General features: G+C 37.0%; 1 protein-coding gene across 1 annotated transcript in view; it reads right to left on the bottom strand.

Moving 5' to 3' along the window:
- btbd9 (BTB (POZ) domain containing 9) overlaps nucleotides 1–22412 on the bottom strand; it is a 142108-nt gene extending 119696 nt beyond the window's left edge. Inside the window, exons 1-4 of the mRNA XM_039748354.1 lie at nucleotides 22166–22412; nucleotides 5912–6124; nucleotides 4440–4803; nucleotides 3393–3657 (exon numbers count right to left, since the gene is read on the bottom strand). Coding sequence (XP_039604288.1) covers nucleotides 3393–3657; nucleotides 4440–4803; nucleotides 5912–6096 — 814 coding nt within the window. The 5' untranslated portion in view covers nucleotides 6097–6124; nucleotides 22166–22412. The remainder of the gene's footprint in view (nucleotides 1–3392; nucleotides 3658–4439; nucleotides 4804–5911; nucleotides 6125–22165) is intronic.
- Between the last annotated feature and the right edge of the window lie 250 nt (nucleotides 22413–22662).

Here is a 22662-nt window from a genome sequence, read left to right as displayed (position 1 = left end):
GGGAGACTTATCTAACTGTAAAATGATTTTGATAAATGTTTATGCACCTAATGTTGATGATAAGGAATTTATACAAAATTTATTTGCATCCATTCCCAATCTGAACACTCATAAAGTTATAATGGCTGGGGACTTTAATTGTGTTTTAAATCCACTTTTAGATAGGACTTCCTCCACAGGGGAACGCATCTAACACTGCAAAGATAATTACAAAGTTTATAACTGATCACAACTTATCAGATCCCTGGAGGTTTTTAAACCCAAATTCAAGAACATATTCTTTCTACTCACCAGTACATCATTGCTACTCAAGGATTGATTACTTCTTTATAGACAATAACTTCTTGCCTAAGATTAAATCTTGCAAATACGATGCTATTGTTATTTCGGACCATGCACCTATGATCTTGGAGCTGAAATTACTAAGCCCCATACACTCACCCCAGATGGCCTCAACCCGCTTCTATTAGCTGACGAGAATTGTACTGAATTTATATCCAAACAAATCAAATTCTTTCTAGAGACAAATACATCCCCGAGATCTCTGCAGGAATACTCTGGGAAACTCTTAAGGCCTTCTTAAGAGGACAGATTATCTCATATCTTTCCCACAGAAATAAATCCGAAGCGAAGAAAGTAGCAGAGATAAAAAGCAAAATTACTAAAATAGATGAAGAACATGCCAGACTACCAAGCGAGACTCTACATAGGAGGAGGCAGGCTCTACATTCAGAATTAAACCTCTTGACAACTAAAGAAACTGAACAACTAATTTACAAATCCAGACATCATTACTATGAACATGGAGAGAAGCTAATAAGCTTTTAGCTAAACAAAATTCACAAGCAAGAAGTGCGCAGCGCAATCTCGGTAATCACTAACACGAACGGAGATAAAATCATCGAACACAAAAATATAATGCACACTTTCAGAGACTACTATAAATCCCTATATACTACTGAGTTTAAAGAAGACAATATACAATCTAATGCATTTCTGGATACATTACAGATACCACAAATAGACGCTTTTAGTGTGGAGGAACTTGATAAACCTCTGGCATTATCAGAATTACTAGATGCTATAAAGTCACTCCAAGGTGGAAAGCAGCAGGCCCTGATGGCTACCCTGCAGAGTTTTACAAGAAATTTTCCGCTCAGCTAGCTTCCCTCCTATTAGCAACATTTACAGAAGCCAGAGATAACCAATTTCTTCCACAAACCTTTCGCCAAGCATTAATCACTGTCTTTCCAAAACAAAATAAGGACTTATTACAATGTGCATCATACAGACCAATTTCACTTCTGAATAACAACGTTAAAATACTCTCTAAAATCATAGCCAGAAGGATGGAGAAAGTGCTCCCTCGGTAATATCACAAGACCAAACTGGATTTATTAGGGGCCGACACTTATCTTCAAATCTTGACGCCTGTTTAATGTAATATACTCACCAACTAAATCAAACACCCCAGAAATAATACTATCATTGGATGCAGAAAAAGCATTCGACATGATTGAATGGAAATACCTTTTTACTACATTGGAGAAGTTTGGGTTTGGCCCGAACATTTGTGCATGGATTAAATTACTGTATACTAACCCAGAAGCTTCAGTTTGCATAAATAACCTTTGCTCAGATTACTTTAAACTAGAACGTGGCACTAGTTGTGTGCTAAAGAAATAAAAATGTTTTGTACCGTGTTTATTATTTCTGTGTGCATCACACAGTATAAGACTGGTAAGAAACAATTACACCTTAAAAATTAGCAAAAACTAATTAGTACAATGGGGTGGACGGTGTAAATTAAATGTATATCTAAACACAAAAAAATATATACAACAATTAATGGTTAAAAGTCATTTAAATGAAAAAAATGCATGTATTTTTACTTCTACACAGTGTTCCAGTTGCCAAAGTCAATTAGTTGCTTCACTGTGCAAAAATATTTTATGTATAATTGTTATATTTCCATAGACTTGCAATGATGTGGACTTGAAACACAGAAGATCTGTAAAAATACTGCATATAATGCAAAAAATGTAGAATCTATGTATTATCATAAAGTTCTGATTAACTTCACTTAGCTTTTTTGACATATTATATTCCAAATGGGAAAAAAAAAAATCTAGATCTAAACACTTCACAATTATTTTTATTAATGTATTTATAAATAAATGATCACATTCTTAAAATGTTAACCAATATTTTATATTTAATAAAAAGTATTGCCTACTAATCTAGTGTAAGCAGCTTAGCCAAATACTAATATAGCTCAATTGAATGGTAATACTGCAATGATGATAGCATTTTAGGTGTTTATTACATTCACTAGGGGGCTCCGCTCCCCCTTTGCTTGCTTCACTTGCCCACCCCTGGGTTTGGTTACCGGATATACAATTTAAAGTGATTGTTATTTTCATGGGAATTGTTTTCACTTTTACTTCAAAACTTTTCTAAAAACAATACTTGTCCTTTATTTCTGGCCCCAGGCATTGTTAAATCTTTTTCGCAAGATGTATAATGCTGCTCGTGTTGTGGAGGGCAGGGGCGGCTGAATGCACGCTAAGGAGATGTTGTCGGATCATCATCTGCTGCTGCTACAGAGTTGCATGTTCTTTATGTCGCAATTCCCATTTATCAATTAAAAGCCTGTACAGCAACTGTTCTTTTGCCACTTCACGTCTCTGCCCCTCATGTTCTGAAAGGGAGGGGGGAAGAGTCTGAACGCACACTAAGGAGAAGAGGTCGGATCATTTGCTGGCAAGCTGCATTTTCTGCTTGTCGCTGTTTTCAGAGGTGGGAGCACATGATGTCTGTCTGCCAAAAGCATTCCAACAACTGCTTGGTTAGATGTCCGTGAACTTGTTTTAAATGTTGTCTCACTGCCTTGTTTTGCGTGATTTTACAGTGTCTCTCGCGACGTCAAATTGTCTTCGCATGACGTTAAAGTGTCTTTCACGGGATGTGAAATTGTCTTCAGAGAAGATCACGTCTCGTCTCCCTTGCAGGATTTTTTTTACAATAGAGAGAGATATATATTTACATATATAAAAATGGTACAATGGTCTGTGATTCTGACCATATTTGGGTTGTTGTTTAATTGGAATTCCCAAAAATGAAAACTTTTTAAGTAATGTTGTGCTTATTAGGCTAGGAGTTAAATTAAAACCCAAACTTGTATGTAACAAAACACCTTGAAGCCATATGGAGTCCCCAGGACTGAGTTTGAGAACTACTAAACCACAGCAATGTGAATAGCACATTGCATCTGAAGTCCTAAGTAATACTGCTAGATCAGTGTCCTTTTTTGAGGATTAAAATCAGGCATGCATATCACAGCCAGTTAGCAATAAGGGTTAAAAAAGTATGTCAGAAAACTTCTTACTCACTCATCATTCCTCTGTAGTTGAGGTCCATATCTCTGCTTTCAGATCGTGTTTTTATGGCATCAAGCAGGGCGTCAGGAGACAGCAGACCCGAAGGACGTACTACATTTAACAGTTCTGTGAGACTCATAAGAGGTAACCGAACAGCCCCCATTATGTCAGAGGGGTCTTCAGGCGTGTTATGGCAGCACCATCTACATAAAGCCTGAAAGATTTCCTTCTCTGGGGCAGCAAAAGAATCTCTTTTAACTATGGTCAGCAAAGCAGCCTGGGAAAAGAGAAAAGTAAGGAGAATTTAATTCTAACATGCAAATGCTAAAATTATTAGAGAAAATAAAGTCAAATAAAATGTGACATTAAAAGGTACAAGACATTGGCTCTAACCACTGAATTACCATGCCTCCAGCTAAAAGAAATGATGCGGAAAACTGATCTAGAAACAGAAGAAGACCTGAAAACTGTGAAAAAATTTTACTGACTGACTATTTTAATGAGCAACCACTATTTCTAACTAAACAAGGTTTAATCCTCAAAGTTTTAATTGCTTTGACAAATGAAAAAAATGGAACAGTAAAAGTGCTACAGAGATGACAGAACAACCATATTATACTGTGCACATTCCACTAATAAAACACTAAAGATACAATAGGAGTCATGCAGTGCAAACATAAAATAAAAGACATTTGTATTAGAAATTCAGTTTTACTAATCATATCACAACATAAACACCTAATCCACACTGACAGCATGGTGACCCACCAAGGACATAAGGGAGAGTACTATGAAGCAGTTACTACCACTTCCAGTTAATTAAATATTAGAATTGGCACAAAATAAGACATTATCTTACTAAGAAAAAAATGAAAACAGGATGTGAAAAACTAATAATACTTGTGAATGACTAATAACAGAAATAAGCAAACATTGAAAAATAGATTAATGATAAATGAAATACATTTTGGTTCACAAATATAATCAGTTTGATTATATGTTCCAAATAATTCAAACTCTGAAAGCACAAAAGACATCTGAGATATAAAGTTAGAATACCTGAGAAAGAGAAAGAAATCCTTCACTGGCAAGTACATCAGGTGCATTGCGATCCATGTATGTACAACAGGTGTTACTTAACTTGAGTAGTGAGTAAAGGCTGGCCACATCAAAGATAAGGCAAACATTGTGTGTGTTTAGGATAGTACGAAGGTACTCTGAGGTGGAGTCCTCCAGTTGCTGGAAGCCATAACGATGTGCAAGACTCAAGAAATCAAGCAATACTTCTTCTCGTACACTACTTAGAGAGACTCGACCAGTGTATATGTATTGTAACAGCATGGCAAAGGCTTCTGCAGTAGTGTCATCCAGTGGGATCTCAGCAAGTGGCTGAGATTCCTTCATGCCACCATACAGTAAAGCTCTAGAAAGGGAAAAAAAAAAGCTCCAGATGATTAAAGTACAATCACCTAAGAATAGATCAGAGCAGATAATTTGTCTCAAAAAAGTCTGTTAACATGAAAGAAAGCAAACCAATTAATTCCTGGATTTCAAACACTTGAACAGCAACAGAAACTCAAAAACACTTAAGTGCTATGAAAAAAAAAATATATTAATAGTCCTTTTAAAGATTACTTATATATTTTTACTCTGAACTTACTGTAGTTACAACTATAGAAAGGCTGTATATAAAGGAAAAGCCTCAGTTTTCCTTGGTTAGCATTTGTGTTCAAATCATCATTAGAATGAAAATGGGCAAAAATATGATTAATGGCAGAGTAATCAAGTGGAAACAATTTTTCACTAATAAGGACATGAGTGTTTGCCTTGGGTTTGCAAAAATTCACTCAAATGAAACCTGAACAGTTTCATATAAATACCCTATGGACCAAATGAATATGAGTTAACAATTAAATTCACTATATTTTGCAGTATTCAGGTAATTGATTACTCTAGGCAATTATTCCAGGATTGTATTTGTTGATTTTACTTTAGAATTTAACAGACTCCTCAATATGAATTTGAACTATGCCAACTGCCCAAGATTTCTTAACTTCTGAGAAGAAGATTCCATAAAGTGAAGCCGAGTGAACATCACTCAAAGTTTCTGACTCTGAGCACAGGGTCATCTCACTGGTGTGTTCTACCTCTAGTCCTTCTCTCCCTCTGAAACTCCAAAGACCCTTCATTAAACTGCTGAAGCGACTCATCTTAACATTATGCATCCCACTGCTTACAGTCTCGTGACCTGGGCCCAGCTATACATCACTTAAGATTTAAGCCATTCCTTTAAGTGTTTGATCTCTTCTCTCTTACATAACTTCATAACTTAATGCTTAGATGACCACCTTGTTAACTGCCTCATTAAGCATTTAAACAAACTCTTTATAATTACCTCTTTTAGTTTAAACAAAATATCATTTCATGCTTTAAACAAACTGTTATTTTAAACATATTTCAGCAATTACTGATTTCTGAAAAGGCTGACACTGTTTACCAATATCATCACAACAATATACTTCATCTCTAACCTGAAGTAATGGCATCGAGCAGCAAGGATAACCTTGTGCACAGGGAATCGTTTCTTCTCCACAATAAAGGTGACATCACTGTACTCCTCTCCTTGAATTAGGGCTCCTATATCCTCTGAAAGGATATGTACATGGTCAATATCGGACACAGACGTGTAGGGACGGAGAGGGTGGGTGTTACTCATGGCAGCAGACAATCAGCTCTTGATGCATCTGAATGAGGGAAGAAAAATTAAGTTGTGAACATTTAATAAAGTTGTTGCCGCAGCACAACAAAAGAGTTCTGAAAATTGAGATAAATGCTCTGATGTTTTATTAGTTTTAAATTTCACTTATAACACTAGAATATAATAATAAAAAAAACTGATTCATGAATATAATGCACCAGGATCAACATCTGATTTCTGCAATTTCTGCACAATATTCATATTTCAAATAATTATGACCAATACATACAATTCCAAAATGTCAAATGTAAGATTACAGCAAGGATCTAAATGTGCAAAGTAAAGTTCTGCTAAACATTATGCAAGAAAATGCCACCATGCTGTGTGCATCCCTGGACAATTAATACCACACTGAAATATGTGTGTGTGCTTTTTTTTCGTGTCCTTCATTAATACAGTGGAACCTTGGTATACGTCCTTAATTCATTCCAGACCCTTTTGACTTATACCAAACAGGACGTATACCAAACAAATTTTTCCAATAAGAAATAAAGGGAAAATGATTAATCTGTTCCCATGAAAAAAAAAATCCTATTGCTATTGGCATATTATACATTGATGGGGTTGTATAAAATAATTTAAACACTGCTTAATACTAAAATACATAAATACAAAAGCAATTAGATAAAATAAATGAAAAATTTACCTCACTTTACTTTTTAATAACATCTTTGTTTTTCACAATCGTAGATACCGTTGTTCTCGGCAAACGGTATGCAACAGCCATGTCCCGGATACGCATGCCACCTTCATACTTTTCAACAATCAATTCAAATTTACATGAAAAAAACACAAAATCACGTTGTGACGATGCAGGTTTGTTGTATACTCCCATCTGCTGCCGGGGAGCCCTTGAACCCTACACCGTCGGTAATGTGCCTCACTGCTAACTTCATCGGTAAAGCAAGGGGATGGTGAAAAAGTGCAAAGTGCTTTTATTAAAACAATTAACAAAACAAGGTGTTCAAATTAAAGTGCAGTCTCCAAAGTTCCAATAAATAATACATAAAATCAGAAGTGAAACGTGGAGGTTAAAAACAATAGAAAAAAGTTTTCTTAAAAACAACGAAGTTAATAGAGCAGGAAGCATTCTTTAAAAATAAAATAAAAAAAAAAAACACAAGAAGAAGCCCGGTGCCTTTTTACCTGGCATCCCCCCTGCTTCCCAACAGGGGAGTCGCCCTACTTGCAGCCGACGTTAACTCTGCCTACTTCAGCAACAGTACTTCGCTCGCTCGCTCGCTCTCGCTCACTCACTCACCCTCCCGTCCGTTCTCTCTTTTTACTCCCCTTCAAGCCAACTCGCGCTTCTGTTTATCAAGATAAACAGCCCCAGGAACAATCATGAATGCGGACGGTCCCTCACAAGTGCACTTTGGTGAGAAACGCCCACATCGCTAATCGCCCTGACAACCTTCAGCCACATAACCACCACGCCCCCTCACCAAGCTGCGAGCGAGGTGATTATTTTAAAGCTGGACTTTGACAGGAGCTGTGGACGCGCTATATCACACACGTGAAAGTTCACAGAGAGAGTTATAGCGAGGGTTGCTCACTGAATGCTAGCAACTGGCGCACTAACGCTCGTGGGCAGTCGTGGCTTTGTCTCGAGAGAGGTAAACAAGGTTAGCACGTGAGTCGTATTCCAAACAAAGGTCGTATACCAAGCAAAATTTTTCATGTCCAAACAGGACGTATACCAAGTTGGACTTATTCCAAAGCAGACATATACCAAGGTACCACTGTATATCTAACTAGAAACTACAAATATGCTTAAAATCAGAAAGGAGTTTTGTTTTGTTTTATCCTGACCAGGGGCTTCATGCATAACGCCGTGAGTAGAATTCACACTCTAACATGGCGTACGGAAAAAAGCAGAAATGTACTTATGCACAAAAAAAAATCCAGATGCATAAATCAACTTCCACGTTCTTCCGCTACATAAATCCCAGTCAGCGTGAAAAATAACGCACCTGCTGTCCCGCCTCGTCTCCACCCAGAATTATGCCTCTTTGAATATGCAAATCAATATAAATAGCCCTTAAGCTCAGCGTTTTGTGAAAAGGCAATGGCAAAAGCACACAGGGAAATAGAAGAATTTCAGCGAATACCAAGTGGAGGCAAGGAAAAACGTACTATTTGTTGATTTAAACAGTGGTATAAACAACAAAAGGAAGTTGATCGAGTGACATAGAATGTCGGAGAAACTCGAAAGCTCAAGTTCACAAAGTCGTACAGTGCCCAAAATTTAAAAAAGAAGTTGTCAGATATCAAAGTCGCCATTAAAAGGCGAGTGGTAGCCCACCGTCTGAGTGTCATATGAAAGCTTATTAGGGTACAGAGAAAAAAAAAATAGGCACACAGTGGGGGAAAAAAATGCATGAAATGTCAACTTTAATCTCGAAATTTCCACTTTATTCAAGTAGTTTATTTTGTCATTAAAGTAGAACATCATAAACTTCATCTTAAAATCGTTTAAATTTACTAGTTTCTCAAATCCCATCGTAACTAAAGTAGTACGTTAAATGCTTTGTTTTGTATTTGATCTTCTATGTGCTCTATGTGTGTGAATCACTATGTGCTTCTTAAACCAGCTTTCTCTTCCTCCGACAGGACACAGAATCCATTACATTTGTGATATTACAGCTCTCTGAATAATTAAAATACTGAGATGTATACTGTACTTGATATCATTTTCATGATGATAGGAGTTAAAGCATGTTATTAAACATGGGAACACGGTGGCACAGTGATTGTTCATGTCTCACTCAAGATGCTTGCAGCGCCATGTGCTACCGTCGATGAAATAATTTACTGCAGCAGTACTGTCTCTTTCAAACGTACTAACCCCCAATTCATGTCCTTACTTTTCTTTCTCCAAATACCCAACTGCCACAATCAGCTCTGTAATAGACGTTAAGCCATCTGTAAGCTTAGAACGCCGATTCTTCAAAACTTTTAAGGAACACTGAAATATCTTCGTAGTACATATCAAATTATTCTATCCATCCAATGTTGCGCCAGTCCCAGCAAGAATACAGTGCGAGGAAGGAACAATCCGTGAACAGTGTCCTCACGTGTTTATTTATTAACAATATAGATTATTTAAATTAAGTTAAAGTTTTATTTTGCTACATTTTATCTTAAAAATGACATTGCCATCATATGTAAATACACAGTTTTTAAAATTGCTCAGGTTCTGCAATATTATAACTGTATCACAAGTTTACAGTGAGGTAATTGTACTTATAAGAACAAAGCGTTCTACAAGGAGTACTTGACGGACTGATTAAGTGTGTTTATAGTTCTTGGGATGAAACTGTTTCTGAACCGAGAGGAAAGGCTCTAAAGTGTTTGCTGTGTGAGAGCAGATCAATAGACAGCATGGCTGAGGCAGCGTGTGTTTGATGCTGTATACTGATAATTCTCTTTCCGATCAGCTGCTGTAGATCTGTGATTCCCCACTCAGATACAGTGATAAATACTATGAGTGGTGCAGTGAGAGTAATATAGAAAAAGATGATCCACTGTGACAACCCCTAATGGAAGCAGCTGAAAGAAGAAGAAGGTGCAGTAAGAGTAACAACGCTAAAGCAGCTGTTGTATTTAGAATAGTCTGAACATTCTTTGGACCATTATATTATTACAGGTTAATTACAATCAGATGCATTAAACTAATAAACAATATGAAGTTAATTTCAGTGTATTTATAAAGCCATATTAGGGATGTGGATCTAAAAAAGAAAAGGAAACCACACTAGAACAGTAGCATTGCTCCGACGCTGGGTGCCGCCAGTCTGCAAAACCGAGCGCAGAACTTGCGTACAATGGGGTATGAGCTACCATGGAAATGTGCGTGGCTTTACGCCAAGTTTAGATTTTATACATCACGATCTCAGCGTGGAAGCGTTCATATGTAACATTTTTGTGCGTACGCACCGTTTATACATGGGGCCCCAGATATAAATCCGCTGAGACCCAAATGAGAAGGAAATAGTAAATAGTACAGATTGCATTTAACTGTTTATTGTAATTAAAAACAGCATAGTACATTACTGCATAGTCAAATTGTAGCAATTAAAACTAGAGTAGGGCCGAGGTGATGGCTAATTCCTGAACTATTAAAAGGATAAGACTGGTATTTTTCCAGTCAAAGTTATTTCTTCAAAGTGAAGGCATATATCAATTTAACAAATAAAATTGCATTTTAAGATGAAGCATATTTTATGAATTTAAAAAGTAACTAGCCAGCTCTTGCATTACATAATGACGCTAATGGGTACCAATGGCCCAGTGTTAAACAATTCCAAATACATCCACTTTGAAGTATTAAAGGCTTCGATTTAGAAAAATGTTACTTCCATGTTTCTGAGGCATGTTTGTGACAACAGTAAAGTAAACTGGAAATAATAAATTTTACCACAGAAAGTAAACTGGAAATAATACATTTTACCGTAGATCATCAAAACTGCCTGTCTGATCGCAGTTATATATAATACAACTCTCCCACATCATCAAGCTACATTCTGATTATTATTCTATTTTTGTTTCTGCAATTCAGTTTCTTCAACATTATATTGTTGGCAATGGCTTATTAAACAAACAGATGGGCACACAAATTTTGAATAATTGTTTTTATCCCCAATACACTTCTTGACTATTACATTCTTTATTGTTATTTTAAATAGACCAACATGCAAGTTTCAAGTCAAATGGCAGCCTGGTAATGAAGAGCACACATAAGAGTTTATTTTTGTACAAAAAGACACCATGGAGATCCTGGCTCTGTGAGTCAGTAATGACAGTTCTGACCTTCCACTCTCTTATTGTAAAACATTTGTACTAAACTTACAAAACTTTATCCCGATTAAAACAAAATTTCTGTTTATAATGACTTTTTAATGCTTGTGACTTGATTGCACGATACATAATGTACATACTCAGTCTCTCATGCTTAGCCATCAAAGCACAAGCATGCATCTTAATACTGAGCGGCAGCAGGCAATATCAATGTGAATTAATGAAATAATAGAATGACAGTGAGTAACGTTGTGACTTTTTTTAGTTATTGTTGTCTAGTTGCATACAGAAAAAAGACACCACTTCACATTTGGGCATCAACTTTTTAATGTAAATAACAGCACTTGGGGATGACTTTCCAAAGTGATTGGGAGGATGCCAAGGTGGAAAACGAGCAACCAGTACAGAAAAGAGGTGCACAGCCAGTCTACTTTTAAAACATCAAATCTCACGAACATATTTTGTTTTTCACTTTTTCCCTTTTTAAAATAGCATGCTTTTTCACATTGGAAACCTGGTACCCATTAGCTCTATTATAAAATGCAAGAGGAGGCTTGTTAAAATATAAAAATTACGCTTCATTTTAGAATGCAATATTAAGTGACAAAATGACTATATACCATCATATACCATATATAACAGCACAATTTTGGCTTTCTTACCATTTCAATATATCCACTGAATCCCACTTAGTATCTACTTGCCATCTTGCAACAAACTGCACTCCCATTATTTATGTGATGGAGTTCAGCACGGGTATGTGGTATGCTTATAGCAATTTCATTTTGTTGAGTGCAAGTCCTTTCTGCTCAAGTACAAAGATGCCTATTGTCAAATCTATATTTCATTGCAGATGACAAATGGGCAGAGGTACCTTCTTGATTTTTACAACAGAGTTCTCATGTTGTTCCTTAACTCATATAGAAAGTGATACTACTCAAAACAAAGATGTGCAAACAAGAGATTTGAGTAAAACATGGAAGAACAGAAGTCTATACATTCACACAAATTTTTAAAATGTTTTCTCATGATAACAAGCTTAACACTCATTGAAAGTACAACACAAACAACTTTCACATGTGCCATTATCACTGTATATTTAAGTATGACTAAAGCTGATTTATTAATACAAAAGTCTGCCTTGGAACATATTTGTCACCAGAAATGACAGAAATTACATCAAAATGAAACTGTTACAATTTACTTGAAAAATAACTAATTTTAAAATAAGTTAAAATGCCACATTTTAAAATATAACATAGGAATGTTGGAATATTGGAATTTGGAGTTAAATGTACTGTATGTAAAGTGCTGTGAAAAAGTATTTGTCCTCTTCTGAATATCCCTTTTTTTTTTTTTTTTAAATTTGTCACAATGAATTGCTTCAGATCTATAGACAAAATGTATCATGAAAGGGAACAAGAGAAAATATGTAACACAATTTCTAAATTGCTTCTGAATATTATTTAAGAAATACTTATCCAACACCTACATTGCCCATGTGAAAAAGAAATTGCCACAAAGTTACTCATTCAAACAGTTGACCAAAGTTAATTGATAATTAGACTCAACTAACTGAACATACCAAAAATGAATGAATCAATGAAATAGTCACCACAAGATTTCTAGAAGAACAAAACGCCAATCAAAGGACATTCCATAATAGATGTGGAAAAAAGAGGTTATAATTCAGGAAAAGGTTACAGAATCAGAATTTCTAAGGCTCTGTGACTCGACTCCACCACAGTGACATCCATCATCTCCAAATTCCAAACATTTGGAACAATGGTGAATCTTTTCTGGAAAGGTTAGCCTGCCAAACACCCCAAATCCACAGTGACAACTCATTAAAGAAACACAGAGGTAACCAGTAGAATATTCAAACAAAAGCAGGCATCACTAGCTTTAGATACAGACTAGGACTCCAAAACATGAAAGAGACAGAGCAAAAATGGGATTCATAGGAGAATAGCAAACCTCTGCTATCCAAAAATAACATCACTGCTCATCTCAATTTTGCAAAGAAACAAATGGATGATTTCCCACGCCTTCTGGAATAGTGTTCTATGGAAAAGAGAGACAAAAGTAGAACTCTTTGGATGACACTTTGGTCTCATTTTGTATGGCATCAGGATAATACAGTACTACACAGCAAGGTCCGTCATACCCACAATAAAACATAGGGTTTTTACTGTGATGGTTTGGGGATGCATTTCTGCATTGGGAACTGGAGGACTTGTTATTATTGAAGAATTCTGCACATTAACAGAATATTCTTAAAGAGAATGTCTGGTCATTTGTCCATGACCTGAGGCATAACTGGGTTATTTAACAGAACAGTGACCCAAAACATAAGTAAAAATCCAAACTGGATGGCCAAGAAAGAAAAAACAAAAGTTTTGGAGTGACCAAGTGTAATGGAAGGATTTTTCTAAAGAGAGGGGGGGGGATCAAGAGAGCAGATGGGCGTTGGTCGCTCAGCGCAAAAACCAGCTTCAAGAAGGAAAAGTACTGGGAATATGGCCAGAGGGTTATGCTGACTTGTTTTTCACTTCGAGGGGCTTCACTATTTTTGTGTGCCTTTTGGTACCAGACGCCGTCTCCGTCAGGATAAAGGGGCATGCTGACTTGTTTTTCACTTCAAGGGGCTTCACTACGCAATTCTTATTTTTGTGTGCCGTTTGGTACCAGGTGTCGTCATCATCAGGACCAAGTACAAAACAACACGCGTCCGTGGAAGGTGTGTGTGCTGAAACTAATCACTTCTGTATACACTGCTTGCACGTAAGCCGCTTTGGGCAAGGACGCTCAATTAGTATATAAGGGAAGGTTTCACCCTCAGTTTCTTTGGACGCTCAACCATGGGGACAGCGCGCACCACCCGGTAAATGAAAGGCAAAATGGGTTGGTCCTTTGACAAGACTGACAAGCGGGCCCCCTCAGTCTACTGGTCTGGGATGATGGTTCTATGTCTTTTTATATGTCTGTAAGTATTGTTTTGTTTTGTATGTCTGCATTATATGTGTTTGATTATTAAAGTTGATTAAGTAAATAAAATAGAAGTATTGAACCTCTTCTCTCTGATTCTTTGCCTACTTATGTTCTAATCCCTTGAACCATTTTCCCGCAACAAAACATTTTGGCGTCACGAACAGGATTTTGGGGAATCTGGCAAAATATTGAACTATTGAGTGAAGCAAAAAGAAATCAGAGATATCTAAAAAAAAAAGGATAAAAACCCTGGCACGGCTCCTTTACCTCTTCCCGGCAGGGAGGAAACAGTATGGGAATACTGCGCTAGAGAATTGAGACATGGGGGGGGATTAGCACAATATTGGCAAAGTTTAGGCCCCCCAACACCAGTGAATGTACGAGCTGCGCTTAAGAAATGTCAAGTGTCTGCAAAAGAACCCATAACGGGCTTGCAGGCGGGGTGGGTTTTACTAACGGCAGTTAGATGTCTGGACAGCTTGGTAGACGAAAAAGGGAGGTTAAGAAAATGCAAATGGACTTGACGGATGCGTTAGGGCGAGCCTCGATGGCCGAATCCAAGGTAGCTGTATTATTGCCGCGGGTACAGCGGGCCGAAGGGATGATGGATGAGGCAGCCTTATGCATAGCCAAGATAAATACCTGGCTAAAAATTTGCGAGCAGCTAGCAGTACACGTAGCAATGTATAAAGAGAATGCCATATAGATTAAGCAACGATCGCTCAGTGTTAAAGTGTGTGGTGGCGCAGTAGTTAGCACTTATGCCATGATTCGAGTTTATTTGTGATTTATGTTGAAGCTTACATGTTGTTTGTTTTGAGTTAATATTCTCAATGACAGTTTAGTCTTTTTGGAGAGTGCCGTCTTGCTGTAGTATCGAACGCGTGATTTCTTGATAGTTGGATTTGCCCTAATTGGCGAGGAATGGATCGCCACGGAAGCAATTCCTCGTTGTCGCCGAGTCATTTCACCAATGGAGTCTCCTTGATCTAGAAACCAGCGCCGTTTGAGCTGAGTAGAATCGTGTTAGAGTTAACATCCGTTAATGTCATGAGAGGCTGTTTTATATTATAGTCTGATAAGTAAAGCAGCCTTCAGAAAAATGTAGGATAGCACCAAAAAGAATAACAAGCGTTGAGAAGAATATAATGCGCGAAAAAGAAAAAGTGCACTGTATTTAACTTCAAAGGTACCTGGCGCTCGCTAATGTCTGTGTATATATGTCTGTGCTGAACTTATTCAATGTGTGTGCCTGTATACTATGTGTATGCCTGAGCATTAATTGTTCTCTGTGTGTGTGTAAATATGTTTGTGCTAAAATGTGTGAGCGTGCCTGTTGTTTGTTCTGTGGGTGCGTCGTGTGTTTGGGAGTAAGAAAGCAAAAACATGGAGACTTCTGGGTAATGTAGTTCAACTATGATTTGCTGAAGCTGCCGTGTGCATATAAACGTCCAGAGCTCTGAGTAAATATGGGTTAAAATAAATGTGAGTATGAGTAACATTTGATAAAATGAAAATGCATTCACTTTTAATAAATAATAAGTGATAAGTGACAAAACTGAGGTAAAGTTGAATGTATTAAAACAATGGTTTGGGTGATTTTGTGTATGTTATATAGTGTATTAGAGGGATCCCTATGTGTGTATATGTTAAATAGGTTTCAGTGTGCTTAAAAGAATGTGTAAAAATATGTGTGTTGTTTGCAAGAATTAAATAATTGATATTATTGTGAATGTAAATGTTGAAATTAAAAGAGCTCTTAATTCTAAATTAAAAAAAGATTTGAACAGGTGGTGTAAAAAGGTCTCCAGATTAAGCATATTATATGAGCACCCCTTTTATTTGAGTACTGGCCAGACTCTGATAAAAGGGAGGATTTTAATTAAAATGAGTAAATTCCGATTGAAGGAGACATTCTTTTAGCAAAATGAAGCAGGTTATTGGTAATACTCCTTTCAAAGCCTATGTTGATTAGTGCTGCTTAGAAAACAAAATTTACTGTATATTGGAGGCAGAGCACAAGGAAAGCTGCTATAATGTGAGGGTTACTTGTATGTGGTAATGAAGGTAAGTGTAAGTGACAATATGGTGTGCATTTGTTTGGTGATGGTCAAATCGACAATGGTATGAAGAATGGCATGTGGCAGTATAAAAACAGCCAATGCCAAACTGTAAGTGAAAGAAAGGGAATAAGGAGGGTTAACTAAGAGGAAAACAGACTGTACTCTTTGGAGTCAACATTCTGAAAGACGTGTAATAAAACATCTGGAAGATAACAATGAAAGAATGTGCAAGATCAACTGTCTTTGACAGAAGGTTATGGGGAAAAGAAAATCAGTGTATATAATTGAAGTAGATTTGAAGTATTTTCTTAGTTTACCTGATAAACAAGTGGGTTCTTCATTCTAAATATGGGTAGAAATGTGCAAATTTCTTAGAGGGCTTTATAGTAAATAAAGACACATTTTGCATTATAGGGCATTTTGATATATTGATTTCTTTCCTCATTTCCTTTGTGTGTAATATTGACATGTTTGTGTGAAATACAGTGGAATACTGGTATCACAACAAAACTAATGGAAGGCTCACTTTTATACATGTATAGAAACTTTAAAATGAACACCTTGTGTAAAAAGAAAAATGTTTTAGGACTTTGCATAACTGAACAATGGTTTGTGATTAGATACATGGGGGAAGAAATGTGGAGCCTAACTTTTTTGTTATTTAATGTCACCAAGGAAAAGATTAAGAATTTACCCGTCTAGATTGTGGATTTCTTTCTTGACTCTGCTTGATATGTTATGTTTAATTTTGTTTAAATTTTACATTTTGAAACCAGTTTAAATCTTGGAACAAATGCAGATAATTTGAATATTATGTCAATATTATTGGGACCAATTTTTGTAATGATTTATTATTGAGTACTTTTCCTTTTGTAATACATTGATTGACTTTATTTTAATAATGACTTGGGACATGTTTTTAATTGAGTGGAAATTGCAACCGCAGCCAAACTGGAAACAGCTATAAAGGAGGACTTGAACTTTGTGCTTATCAATCTAAATTTTTACTCTGACTGTTTAAAGACAAATTGACTTAGACAAGCACAGACTGGATTGAACTGACCGTTTGTTTCACTGCTAGCAATATTTTTAATAGGGTACCCCCAACGAAACAGATCTGACATCTTATGACATATTGTTTTTTGGATCCATAAGTAGCTACCGATGAAGAATTAATATGCTGACTATTTAAATGAGCGTTTTAAGTCTTTACATCTGCAGGTGAAAGCTGTTTTTCCTAGTGCATCGTAGATGACAGCATTTGAAGTTGAACCAGAGATTGGGCTGTGATAAAGGTCTGCAGATAAACTAATTATCTGACTCCAAGGAGAACCCAGCCATACCAAAGAGGGAATCAAGTCATGAATCAGGCCATCGATCAGCTGACTACTGGACAACACACTTCGATTCCAGTTCCAGACATCATGGATACCTGCTGCCAAGAGCTCAACTATGCTGGTGATGTTTGAGCCCAAAAGATCATCGTGGATTCCGAATCATAGATGACATCTGCCTACTTGGGTCCTTTTTGCTTGGGATGTTGGACCCCAACACCTGCTTTGGTCCTTATTAGAGAAGAAAATCTGTCACACTTTTACTCTGCAGGGCTCAATGTTCTTGCTGGAGCCTGCTTTGACTGTCCACTTGTTTGACAAATGGCAACATCTTTTGGGTTAAAAGTATTTGAACTGTGAAAGATATAGAAGGGAAAGCTAATTATTTGTAGACAAAGCAGAATATAGGGATTCCTAAATAATATGTATTTAATGAATGTTTGTATTAATTCATAGTGGTTATTTTTAGATAAATGTTTTGATATGCCTTCTGATATTTTGTATGAGATAATAAGTCACCTTTAAGGACCAATGATTTGGTTATTTGTAAAGTTAATCAGAATTGAATCTAATCTAACATAAGGGATCTATTAGAGATTGTTAAGTGATTGTCATTGAAGGGACAATGCACTATTACTAGTCAGGGTCAGTCCAGTTTAGATATTCTAGGTTATTGATTGTAGTGTTATAGCAAATAATGTAGAGCTTTACATTTAGGTACATTTAATTAATTGAAAAGAATAATAGTAAGCATATGGGATGACACATATGACTAGTATTTTGGGGATAAGGGACACATACTATAGGTCAGGACATCTATAGCTTTTAGAAGAGGATAAAACAGTTTAGGCTAGCATGTTGATGGTGATACAGGTCAAATGATTAACATCATGGCTTGATGAGTATATATGTTATGGAAATCAGTGAAATGAAGTAATAATTTGGCTCATAGGAGATGGAGTGTCTTATACATACAGTGGTGAGTGTGAGGTCTGTGAATTAAAAGCCCAAATGAAGTTTGAAGATCTCTGAAGATATGAATCCTTAATAAGAAGCTTGGGTATAACCCTTGCAATTGAAATTGAAATGAATGTGACCTCAAAATGACCCAGTGATTTGCATTTTGGAAGTAGTGCTGACATCTTCCGAAGGGAGGATTGACACCTACTGTCCACAAGATGGCTGAATTAATGTGATAAAGGTGGCTCAAGGTTGAGACCACAGCTGGGTGTATATTTGGGCAATTTTATGAATGAGTGTGTTAAGATGTGAGCATGGTGAGGTGTGTAAGGACTCTATCTCCGATTACCATTGTGCACAGCGGTGGCAACCTAAAACTGAGAACTTTTGAGTTATTTAAGATAAATATTTATGCCATCTGTATCATCACCAATAATATTAATTAGTATTAGCTTTATTTGAACCTGGGTATCATGGGGGTTCATGTTAGTGAAGCAGAAATTACTCTCTTAATAGTACGTTGTTGCTTATTACTAGTTTCCTAATTAGTTATTGCTAGAGTTGCTGTCAAACAGGTGTGCATCCAATTTCTTGAACCATGGACACCTTCAGTTAAAGATTTTATTCTTTTCTTGATGACAATGTGGATGATGAAATACCAAATCAGAAGAAACTCCTTGGGTGAAGTGCTAGTAACGCTCCCCAGGAGGTGACCCTCTACGTGCAAAAGTACCTGGGTTGAAGAAAAATTGTAATTTCACTGGAAAAATATTTCTCCAAGCTAAGAAAAAGCATTTATTATGGACAATTGTTTTATTATTATTGCTTTAATGACTATATTTAACTGTTATGTATTTTGTGCTTTACGAAAAATTGCAATCAGAACAAGAAGGGCAAGAGCGCTGGGTTTGCTGCTGAGCGAGAATGTAATGGAAGGATTTTTCTAAAGAGAGGGGGGGATCAAGAGAGCAGATGGGCGTTGGTCGCTCAGCGCAAAAACCAGCTTCAAGAAGGAAAAGTACTGGGAATATGGCCAGAGGGTTATGCTGACTTGTTTTTCACTTTGAGGGGCTTCACTATTTTTGTGTGCCTTTTGGTACCAGACGCCGTCTCCGTCAGGATAAAGGGGCATGCTGACTTGTTTTTCACTTCAAGGGGCTTCACTACGCAATTCTTATTTTTGTGTGCCGTTTGGTACCAGGTGTCGTCATCATCAGGACCAAGTGCAAAACAACACCGCGTCCCGTGGAAAGGTGTGTGTGCTGAAACTAATCACTTCTGTATACACTGCTTGCACGTAAGCCGCTTTGGGCAAGGACGCTCAATTAGTACTGTATATAAGGGAAGGTTTCGCCCTCAGTTTCTTTGGAGGCTCAACCGTGGGGACAGCGCGCACCACCCGGTAAATGAAAGGCAAAATGGGTTGGTCCTTTGACAAGACTGACAAGCGGGCCCCCTCAGTCTACTGGTCTGGGATGATGGCTCTATGTCTTTTTATATGTCTGTAAGTATTGTTTTGTTTTGTTTTGTATGTCTGCATTATATGTGTTTGATTATTAAAGTTGATTAAGTAAATAAAATAGAAGTATTGAACCTCTTCTCTCTGATTCTTTGCCTACTTATGTTCTAATCCCTTGAACCATTTTCCCGCAACAAAACACCAAGTCAAAGTCCTGAAATTAGTATTGATGAAATGCTGTGGCGGGACCTGAAATAAGCAGTTCACGCTCAGAAACTTCACAGTGTGCCTGAATTAAACCAATTCTATGAATGAGAATGGCCTAAAATTCCCCAACTGCAATGCTAACTGATATCAAATTACAGGAAGCAATGCAGTATTTAGTTGTGTTTATTTTTGCTAAAGGCGCCGAAACCAAGAATTAAAAAAAACTGCAGTAAGGACTTTTTCACCTGCATGACAGCGTTGTTGGATAATGCTGTTCCTCAAATGAAGTTAACAATTTTAAAACTGTATTGTGTGTTCACAATGAATTCAATTCATTCAAGTTTGTTTCCTCTAATATTGGCTTTTATTCAAACATTTGAAGCTATTCATGGAGTAAAATATACAAAAACAGAGGATATTAGTAAGAAGACAAATATTTTTTACAACAATATATAATTTCAAAATGAAAAATTTCCATTAGGTCACAAAGACTCCAAGACCATGGATAAATCTGGGTCTCATTCTTTCTGGTTGAGGTCAATTTTCATTTTACATATGTATGTGTGCATTTCTAAGGATGTCTGATTGGGAAGTAAGCCTACCTGGGAAGGAAGTGCTATAGCACAAAGCCGCTTAAGGATTTTTCAATGTAGTCTCCATCTCCCTGACAGTTAAGACACTTTGCCAGTGGTGTTATAACCTCCATATGCCTTCGGGAAAAAATTAAACTTCCTGCAAGTCACACCACTGCACCACATTATTAATGAAGGTATCATCTGTGAGAAAATGACGACCAATCAGGTGTTTCTTCATCTCAGGAAAGGGAAAGAAGTCAGAAGGTGCCAAATCCAGAGAATAAGGAGGATAGGGTAACAGTTTGATGTGGAATTCTTGCAGTGTTTTCACTGTCACATGTACTCTGTGTGGCAATGTCATGATGAAAGAGAATTCTGAGGGGCAACTTCAATTCACACTATATTTTATAATCATTGTAGGTCTATGCTGGGCTTTTTAAGTGGCAATGAGTATAACACAAATACAACATATCAGGAAATTATACTGTAAAAGTGTGATCAAAGCAATATTTTTTCCTTTTAAGCTTAACCTGAAATTTTTATCTATGGCAATCTTTTCTCTCTTGCAAGTGTATACTAGCACAAATTAAGCAATATAGGAAATTTACCTCTACCAGCGGATAAGTAACACATCATTTTATGGAAGGTGAACAGTGAAACTTAAAATGACAAAAATAAAGTATAGAAAGAAAGCTGTCATTTTAATTAATGGACCAGCTTCCACTCAAAAAAAATATTTGCTGACAAAACTGGAATCTTGGACTTTTTGAGGTGTAAGGTTATCACAAAATGGATTTAACTGATGGTAAAACTTGTTTTTTTCATGTAAAATAATGATGCATTCATCTAAGTATCTTTTTGATCATTAAAAAAAATCACTGTGTTCTTCCATTTATTTTAAAAAGGTGAGCTGGTGTGCTTTACACGCTCTTTGCCCACAACTGCGAAAATTCTTCTCGTAACCATAGCAACAATCAAGGCCTACATGAAGGACGCTCTCGCAAATCCTGATCATTTTCAGTGTATAGTACCACCACCCCTGGAGTGTGTGTGTGCGCGTGCGACACAGCGATAGAGAAACAGAGCCAGGCTGACTCCGAGACACACGTAAGGTGTGTGCAACAGCTTTCGTGCAGCCGTTATTGTTCTTCTTGATCGTATGATTATCCAGAAAAAAGTACTTAAGTGATCTGTAAGTAACAACCCAACACTAGTACTGTACTCGTACTTGGATGATCGCACAAAAAGCATATGAACTAAATATAAAAAGCACCATCTAATAGTAACATCTCCTCTATACCTCTAATGAGACACCGCCTCTGGCTCCATCTCGTGCGTCAAGGACATAAACACCATCGCCTGGTACGCGTGGTATAAGTCCATGAGGTGACACGCCTATGCTGTCTGTACATTCCCCAGTGTGGATGACTACGTGCATATAAAAAGCCAGCTGTTATTGTTTAATGTTCTCCAAAATACACACAAAACCAAATCTCACACGTTCTGAGTAGCTATAAAATGCGCACCTTCTCAGCCCAGGTATGCATACACGCGTGCGGGCATTTCAGAACGAAACAGATACCTTGAAATACCCAAACTAACCCTTAACAACTAAGTAGAAAACTGCTGTTTACTCACCAAAACTATTTTCCACGAGTCTCCTCCAGAACAGACGTTTCTCTTTAAATCCCTGGTTCTTGTGTTTTTGTTTACACAATCCGGCTTTTCCGTCAGTCCCGGAAAAGGCACAACTTGTCGTGAATTAGCACGTTCAGCGTCACCGTACGTGCGCGTTACCGTCGCCGCATGGGTAAATGTCTCATGCTCGCGCAAATCGGGCATGAAAGCTCCTCTTTAAGTTCACTGTCATAGGGAGAGCAATGAGTATACTTTACTTTGGATTTTTCGTGGAGCGATTTATTCATTAAACTTGATTACCTGATTTGTCATTTTTATAGCCCTCAGCTAAACCGTAATAACAAAGAAACAGAGAAAATGTGTATGCATTATTGAATTAAGTCATTAAGAATTGCAAATTAGAATAATGTGCTCCCTAGTGCTTACGTTTTAATGCCACTGACTGATAAAATGAGCAAAAATGCAGTGTAAGCAACTAACGCAGACATATATTTATA

Source organism: Polypterus senegalus, chromosome 3 (assembly GCF_016835505.1).
Source record: "Polypterus senegalus isolate Bchr_013 chromosome 3, ASM1683550v1, whole genome shotgun sequence".
Lineage (NCBI taxonomy): Eukaryota > Metazoa > Chordata > Cladistia > Polypteriformes > Polypteridae > Polypterus > Polypterus senegalus.
Note: the sequence above shows the minus strand (reverse complement) of the source record. Positions and strands in the feature narration are given on the sequence as shown.